Source organism: Hevea brasiliensis, chromosome 5 (genome assembly GCF_030052815.1).
Source record: "Hevea brasiliensis isolate MT/VB/25A 57/8 chromosome 5, ASM3005281v1, whole genome shotgun sequence".
Classification (NCBI taxonomy): Eukaryota; Viridiplantae; Streptophyta; class Magnoliopsida; order Malpighiales; family Euphorbiaceae; genus Hevea; species Hevea brasiliensis.
The window spans coordinates 7146084-7155380 of record NC_079497.1 but is presented as its reverse complement, the minus strand read 5'-3'; the positions used below and the strand labels follow the sequence as shown (position 1 = coordinate 7155380).

Here is a 9297-nt window from a genome sequence, read left to right as displayed (position 1 = left end):
AACAAGAATTTCTTGATTACTACATTATCAGGAAGCAGCAGTTATGTTGCTATAAGTAATTTCTTGATTGGGCCAACATGCTTAAGGCTACCATTTAAATTCAAGCAATTTGACAGGGCGGATACAGAATAGGCATTACAATTTACAGCCCAACCTTGGTGCATAAATGAATTGGGCTTTGTTTGGTAAGTCCCAACCTAGAGGACAATCAAGAAAGACTCAAAAAGTATATTAAGAGTGTGTTTGTCTTAAATTTTAAAAGTAGCTTGGCTTAGTTATTTATAATAATTTTTAAATTTATAAATCCTATTTAATAATATTAATTATTTTAGTAGTTACTTTAGTAGCTGTTAATTATTGAGTATTAATCGTTAATAGTTAACTGTTTATATAACTGTTAAAATAGAACTGTTCGGTAAAAATAGGTGTTGAATTAGCTATTAAATATAAAAACAGTAATAAAATTTTATTGAATTTAGTTAAAACACTCGATCAATCTCTAAAAGCTACGAGATATAGCTTTTTATAAACTATTCATTCAACCTCTAAAAACTAGTATAAATACTATGTTACTGAATAAAATAAATAAGAAAAGTAAGGTTAAGACACTAAATGTCACCTTAAAAGATATTGCCAAACAGGGCTATAAACCAAAAAAAAAAAAAAAAAGTTAGGAGACACAATTTTTTATTTTGGTACTCATAAACTAATTTGATCAAGTATTTTATTATATTATCATTATTTAATTTTTAAAAAGTATCATAAATCTCATTTATTTTTTTTATTATTTTAATAATAAATGTGCCTATAAACTATTTTTTATCAAACATATAACTCGTTTATCAGTTACCTATAAATACTTTAACCAAATATATAACTGCTTAAAAATTTTAAATGCTTATAAGTTGATTTTCATAGCCTCTATATTTATTCCAGGATTGTTATGTTTAGATAATTATACTACTTAAAGGTAGCTAGTTCAGTTAACAAATATGTAAATTTTTTTTTATCAATTAAGGTTAAATTTTATTGGAGAGAATTTTAAAATTATTTGTATTTAATACACTAAATTTATGTGAAAAATGTGACATTAAAATTGCCTGATGTTCAATGAATGAATTTAATTTCAATACATAAAACTAACTCAATAATATCCCTTCCCATAAATAAAGTAGGTGTTGATTAATACTACAACAATCATTTTAAATTAATTATATAATTTTTGAATGAAATAACTTGAAAATGGATTTAATATAAACAGATGGAGTTGTCAATTATACCACTTATGATTAAAATTTTATAAATACAAAAAATATGATAAACAATATTATTAATATAAGAATAATTTTTAAAATTAATTAAAAATGAATAAGGTGCAATCCTATTAATAAATTGACTAAGTTGGTTAATTAAAGACAAAAAAAAATCAAAGTTGACTATTTGGCATATTGTTTTGATTTATTTATTTTTTTTTTTTAAATCACTGAAAAAGTAAAAGGAAAAAAGAAAAACAATATTGTTGGAGGTCAAAAGCTACAAATAGTAAAAATGGCATCCAAATGTGCAAGTGTACATGATTGCAACTTCTGCAGGAAATGGAACAAAAAGACCAAAGAAATGATAAGCACTCATAACAGATACCAAAGCAAAATCACCCACCACCCAAAAACAAAAGTTAAGCAAAGTTGATTCCTTCACTCCACCTTTTCCTTCTTGAAAAAATGACTGTCACTCAATTTGGAGTATTATTTCACTATTTAAATTTTAAATTAATATCACCCAAAATCTTCTATCAGACCAGTTTCTGATTAGATTATTCAATAAAATCTGTGCAAAAAGACTTTAAATGATATTAAATTGAAAATTAAAATTTTTTAATATAAATTAATGTTGAGGGATAATGTTAAAACAACACAATAAGATTAATGAAATTAAGCCTAAAAGTATCTATGCCATATACCTTCATCCCTTTAAACCCTTAAATGAATAAAAATAATTAAATTTAAATTGATAATATTATATTATCATAATATTTATATATATATATATATATATATATATATAAAACCTTATTTCTCCCACTCTCACATTTGCAAGATTACCTTCTTTTGTGATGTAATAATTTTTTGCCTTGTCTGCCAACTAGAAAAATCAATCAATGTTCTCAATATACAATAAAGTTGTTTAACATCAATTGCTATTAAAGCTAATTGAAAATCAATTTATCAATTTATTTTAAATTTTAATATTTTATTATATTTAAAATTGAATTATCAAAATTTTAAAAATAAATTTTAATTTATTGACTTTTTTATTTTATTATTTTATACATGTAATTATGTAAAACATCACTGTTTTGGATTTCATATCTAAGTTATGGTAAGGAAAATGAAGAAGAGGTTAAATGATTTTAATAATTAGCAGTACTAGTGCAGAGCAAATGATAGATTGGAATTGGAAGTAGCTTTAGGGCAAAGCATGTTAGATTGGATAATACCAAAGAGACAACAACAACAAGTAAGGAATTAGAATAAGATGCATCATTCATTTAATAATGCAAAAGTTAACCCTTTTCCCATTAAAAGTTGGTCCTATGATTGCGCCTTTGTCTCTCCAATTATGCCATCTACCCTGTGCTTATTGGGTATCCTATTTCCAAATATTACCTCACAAGCTACCATTAAAATATTTTTAGAGTGTTTAGTTTAACTTATAGATCGATCAAACTTATTTATAAATAGAAAGTCATTAATAAATTAATATTTAATTCGATTTATAAATTAAAAAAAATTATATAAAATAAGTTAAAATTTATAAATAAATTTATTTTATTTATAACTCATTTACTTATTTTAAATTATTTTTTAATCGAGTAAAAGACTATATTATTATAATAATTTTAAAAAAATATAAAGACTATTCTCATTTTAACAACCACACCGGTTATTGATATATTTTTTTTTGATATTTTTAATAATTTTAGTTCTTTATAATATCTTTTAACTAAATATTTCAATTATCTAAAAGTTAATTTTAAATAATTTTATAAAATAGTTAACTGTTTATTTTTAAATTAATTTATAAATGAAAAAATATATTTAAGTTGAAAGAAAAATTATAAAATATATCAGAATTAATTTTTATACAAATAAAATAATTATTAATTAAAATCTCTCGAATTATACTATGAATTGAATTCGTAACAATACGTAAATATCTTTATTATTAGAATAAGCAAAATAATTCTAGTTAAATTATTTAAAAATTTATTAATATAGATAAAAATAAAATTTTTTTCATATAATTTATAATTTATTTTTTTATATATTTTAAAATTATAATAAAATTAATTACATGTGTATGTATAATTAAATAGTAAGAAAATATATTATATAATATATTTATAAAATAATAATATAAATAAAATTCAATATAACCGACCGCGGACATGTGCACGTGAACTCGACGTCTTTATCTTCTATAAAGAAGTGATTAGCGCTAATGTAATTCGACATGTCCTTGAACGGAACTTTAATCACTTGACGCGCTATAAATCGGTGTGAGATTTTCATTCCCAATTGGAAAATTTATACTAAAAACATGACCAATTATATGAAAACGTGTTAAACACGCGAACACAACTGTTTCTTTGACAATATTTATAAATGTATATATTTTTTAAATAGGTACATGAAGATGGAGAGGGCATCGAATTGGGGACGTTACCTCAAATTTATGGTGCCTTGCCACTGAACCAAAATCATAAGGGCACAATATTTATATTAGAAATATGTAGTCTACCAAAGAAATATTTATCCCACTGAGCGTTTCTTTTTTCTTTTTAATGAAAATCATTTTTTTTTATGGAAAATCATTTTTAGGTGATATTATGATAAATTTTTGCATATAATCTTATAGTCTATTAATTAATATTAGTTATTTTAATAATTATCAATGAAAATAAAAAAAAGAAAGATTTAAAGGTGGCTTTGGCTCCCACACTTCATATTTTTTTTTTAGTATATATATATACATAATATTTAATTAAAAAAGTAAATAAGGGGAAATAAGGATAATTTTGTCCCCTTAATTATTTAAAAATTTTTTTAATAAATATATTAAAATTTAATTTTTTTTCAATTAATTGATTTCTCAAATTTTTTTATTAGTCTCTCTATATATTTATATAAAAAAAACTTAAATATGTGCAATAAATTTTATTTTTCATCAATGGCCCCTTTAAATTTTCTATTGCACCTAATAATTTATAATTTATATATTATGATTTAAATTACTTATTTTATTGTTTTATTAATATTTAATTTTTTAAGTCTCTTTAATTTTAATGATTATTATATTTTTTTTAATTATATAGCTATTTATATGGGATTTATGTTTTTTTTTTGGTATTACATAAATTATATGTTTGAGATGATTGGTTCTCAAAAAAAAAAAAAAATTACTGCTTCCGTCCTTGGCTGTCAACTATTTTACTAATTATTAATTATTAGATATTAATTATTAGTAATTAATTATTTATGTGGTAATTTAATATATAAATATTTAATAAAAAAATAACTATTAAATTAACTGTTAAATATAAAATTAATAGTATCATGTTATTAATTTTAGTTAAAATGTGTAAGGTTTCGGTTGGAGCGGTCCTTTGGGAGGGTAAGCCTCGCTGGTGCCCTTGTCCAAATGAGAAATAAAAATGAATTGAATTATACATTGAAATGGGATAAATTAATCACTAGAGCCGTATTTTGGTGGAATGACTTAGAGAGTTAGAAAAACTCTAGGGTTAAGTATCTTATGAGACAAAACCGTAAGATTTAAAATGGGGTGAATCAAAGCAAACAATTCTTCTAGTGGTTATAATTAGAGCGTTATAAAATACTCTCTACCCTTAAAAGTTATGAAAATAATTTTTATAAATAAAATATAAGAAAAGAGAAGAGATAATGTTTTAATAATGATAAAAAAACTAAATTATTATCTTAAAAAACTATTATCACAGGACTTTACATATATTTATTTTGTTAAATATTAATATATTATAATATATGATTTTTTTTTTAAAATTAATGTAATATGTAATTATTAAAAAAAAAAGGCAAAAGACAGACCCCTTTACTCGTTGTGTGATTGGTATGTTAAACAACAACAGCTTGAAAGCCGCCCATGTGGACGATATTATGTTTGTTTTTAACATATTTCTTTCAAAAAATTATAAATGATCTAAATTTCTATATAATATATTTCACTTTATTATAAACAAAATTTAATAATTATTTTTTATTAATATTTATATTTTAAATTATTATATATAAATAATTAATTATTAATGATTAATATTTAACTGTTAATAATTATTACAATTGAGCTTAGTAAGAGCATATTTCATAAAAATAAAAATGCAATTAAATTATGGCATTAACTGTGTTTGAATTGGACCTCAAACCGATCCATCTTCCATAACCATCACCATCATCATCTTCTTCTTCTTCTTGTTTAATCCTTTAGACACAGGCAGGAATTTAGTGTAAATACATTGAACATACGTCTTTACCATGTTTATTTTGCTCCATGAAAAGGAGAGGTTTCAAGGGAGGTGCTTTCTGTCTCTCTCTCTGACTGCTGTAAACGTTTGTGTGTCTATTTACTTTGAACACGTGTCACTCAAAAGAAGGTCCTGAGAGAGAGAGAGAGAGAGAGTTTGAGAATTACCTACAGAGAGAAAGAGATGCCCTTTTTTTCCTTTCTCAGTGTGGAGTAATCTTCAAAACCCAGCCTTTCCAGCAATACCCAGTTGCTATAGCATACTTTCCGTTTCTTGTTACCCTCTCCATTTAACCTGTCATTTTCTTGAGGTATAGAATACATCATACTAGTACATTTTTCTTTCCTTTTTTCTTTTATTATGACTGATGAGTTTGTCTAAATTAGAAATTTTTTCACTTATTTATTTATTATTTTATTGTTGGGGATGGTATTGACAGTGAAACGAGTATGCTTTTTGTCTGCTTCTCTCATCAGTTACTTTGCCACCTGCATTCTCTATTTTTGTCTGCAATTTAGTTTTTCCTTCTCGCTCCTTCTATAAGCTATTGATTGATGGTTTCTTTTGTAGAAATTTATCTGTGTAGACCATACCCGGATAAAATCAAGACTTGAATTGCAGATTTTGAAGCGTTTCTGAGATGGGTTTTTCAGGTAAGAACTATTTCTTCGCTTATTTAACTTTTTGTTCTTACACTGTTTATAACTTCATTTCTGTGTCATTTTTATTCTGTTACTTTTAGATGCAAAATTGGGCTCAAGTGTTTGTTGAAAGACCGAGGTGAGAGTTTGACTGTAGTGAATTGGAGTTCTTTGTAATAAAAATGAGAGATTTTCCGTCTTGCTTTGGTGAAAATGGGGTGCAAGTAGCTGATTCTTCATCTTCAAATACTAGTAAAAATGCGCAGAATTTGGTTACTTGCGTGTATCAATGTCGAATTCGAGGTCGCTTTTGCTTGATCACTATTACGTGGAGTAGGAATTTGATGGGTCAAGGCCTAAGTGTTGGAATGGATGATTCCGCTAATCACTGTTTATGCAAGGTTGATATTAAACCCTGGTTGTTCTCGAAAAGAAAAGGGTCCAAGAGTTTAGAAGCATATTCTTGTAAAATTGATATATATTGGGACCTTTCATCGGCTAAATTTGGATCTGGGCCTGAACCGTTAGAAGGATTTTATGTGGGTGTTGTTGTTGACAGGCAAATGGTTCTCCTTCTAGGGGATATGAGAAAAGAAGCTTTCAAAAAAACTAGTGCTACTCTCACTCCTTCTAATGCTGTTTTTGTTTCCAAGAGAGAACACGTGTTTGGCAAGAAGGTGTTTAGCACCAAGGCTCAGTTTTGCGACAATGGTCAAATTCATGATCTTGTGATTGAATGTGACACAATCGGTATCAGTGATCCTTGCCTTGTGGTTCGGGTGGATTGCAAGACTGTGATGCAAGTGAAACGGTTGCTGTGGAAGTTCCGAGGGAATCATACCATATTGGTTGATGGGTTGGCAGTAGAAGTTCTTTGGGATGTTCATAATTGGCTTTTTGGCACATCTGTTGGAAATGCTGTTTTTATGTTCAAGACATGCCTCTCAGCTGAGAAGTTATGGTCAAGCCAAGCACTTACAGATCCCAATGTGTTGCCATGGTCCTTCTCACAGAGATTTCTGGATTCCAAATCGCAAAATCTTGGTTTTTCACTGATTTTGTATGCTTGGAAGAATGAGTAGAGTCAGAAAATTTTCTTTGAGTGCTAACAGAAAAATTAGGAGTTGTGATTTTTATCGGTTATGTGATTGATTACACTTAGTTTGATTCAACAGTTTTTCCCCCTTCTTTTTGGTCCTGTTGAGTTACTTGAGTAATTAAATTGATACAATTTCATGTTTCAGTTGGCTGTATGTCCTTTCCAAAATGTTCCTTTATTTTTTTTTTCTATTTCTTCTTCTATTAAAATCCACTGTCAACAGAATAATTAAATTCATGGTTGAACCTTCTTTTTTTTTTTTTTTAATTTGAGGTTTGAGTTTGTTTGTGTGAAGTGCAGCATTTAGGACACCCTGGGTCATTGGCTTTTGAGTTGAATTCTCCCTTACGATCAATCTTTGCATGCTTTGTCTTAGTCACAACTCACAAGTATGTGCTGCTTTTCCTAGAGATATTTCAATTAATGCCAACGTTGCTTCTTGTTGATTTACCATTTGTTGGGAATTTTGATTCATGCCTTTGTGTTGCAGGTGCCCATTTATTGCATCTTGTTGAGGAAGAAAATTTCAAGATCACAGCATGCTTCCAGACATCCAGTTCATATGAGATAAATGATCTTATCTTACTATAATGTTGCATGGGCACTTAAAAATATGTGAATGATCCAATATGGTCATGTAAATTCTGCCATTGATGGATATTGGTATGAAATTCTGACCTCATTATTATTATTATTATTATTATTATTATTATTATTATTATTATTATTATTATCATCATCACATTGCTGAGTAGTATCCATGAAACTATCATGGATATGTTATATACTATACTCAATTAGCCATCTCTTATAGACAGCCTAGCCTGATTCTGGGCTTATGCGTCTCCTAATACTAGAATGTTCTACTCAAAGATGAATATCCATGACAACATAGTTTACTATATGCTGATATGTCCGCCTGATTCGTTGTCTAGGATCTGATGTAGCTTTTGACTCTGTATTAGTTCTGCAGTGGATGTAAGTGTGTTCTCTTACTACTTTAGCCTTTGCAGTTATATTAATTTTCCCTAGTTTATTTTCTTCATCCACGCAAATAATATTTCATTGCTGGTTTATTGAATTTGCCAGTCTTATATCAAGTTTTGTGGCTACCTTCTAATTATCAGACCATTTATGTTTTAAGGATGATATTTATGTTAAACAAATGCACATATAATGTGTGTGTGTGTTTCTGCTTAGGTTTATCATCTTCTGAAACGGTCCCCACGATAGTTGTATGTGAGGCTTATCAAGCCTCATTGTCCAATAACTTGGAGTTTCAAAATTGAACACCCTAACAAGGTGTTAGATTTTGCTATATTTCTAAGCCCATTTATAGTCACTGTTGTCCTGTCTATTGTGTTCATTTAAGTTGTGAAATCTTTTACGCAGAATTTAAAACTCTGTTATCTATCAGAATTGGTTCTAGTACAGTAAAGGACAATATGTTGGAATCTCAGTTGGCAGCTTGCCGTCAAGTGATTGCAGTTGTGGTTGATACACGTATGCTTAGATCTTGCTGTTCTGAGCCTCATAAATTCTTAGATAATGCCAAAGATGATATACAGGAATCTCAGCTAATAGCTTGCTGTCAAGGACAGGTGATAATGTTTGTTGTTGAATGTTGAGTCATATATACGTTCGCTTGTTTAGATACTGATTTGAGTATCTAATTCTAAATTTGACTTTCTACCTGACAATCTTTGACATTGTAATTTATGAATTATGAAGTTAAATTTGTGACCTCATGCATATATTTTCTTAATGCATAGATGATATGTCTGGCAGTGCCATGCTGCATAGCAGGTTATAAGTTGAAAAGCTCGGAGCAGGGATTGGGATGTTTTAACTATTGCTGGCCTCTGAAATTCTTTGCTTTGAGCCAACCAGCTAATATATTGTGCAGATGTAATCCTGTTTGGAGAACTTAAAAATACAAACATTTTATATGGCATTTGTTGGAATTTCTGGATTGGATTTAAGTTCATTTAAGA

At 27.6% G+C, this 9297-nt stretch overlaps 1 protein-coding gene across 6 annotated transcripts; it reads left to right on the top strand.

Moving 5' to 3' along the window:
• The first annotated feature begins 5529 nt into the window (after positions 1-5529).
• On the top strand, positions 5530-9051 carry LOC110656756 (uncharacterized). Of its 6 annotated transcripts, none has more exons than XM_021813682.2 (3): positions 5530-5873; positions 6134-6216; positions 6306-9051. In XM_021813682.2, exon 3 carries the CDS (start codon positions 6387-6389, stop codon positions 7284-7286), a length of 900 nt encoding a protein of 299 aa, XP_021669374.2. In that variant the 5' UTR covers positions 5530-5873; positions 6134-6216; positions 6306-6386; the 3' UTR covers positions 7287-9051. The 6 variants fall into 6 exon arrangements, 4 of the variants coding, with proteins under 4 accessions (XP_021669374.2, XP_021669375.2, XP_021669376.2 ...); XM_021813683.2 differs by lacking the exon at positions 5530-5873 and adding an exon at positions 5918-6010; XM_021813684.2 differs by lacking the exon at positions 5530-5873 and adding an exon at positions 5995-6038.
• Positions 9052-9297: the final 246 nt, after the last annotated feature.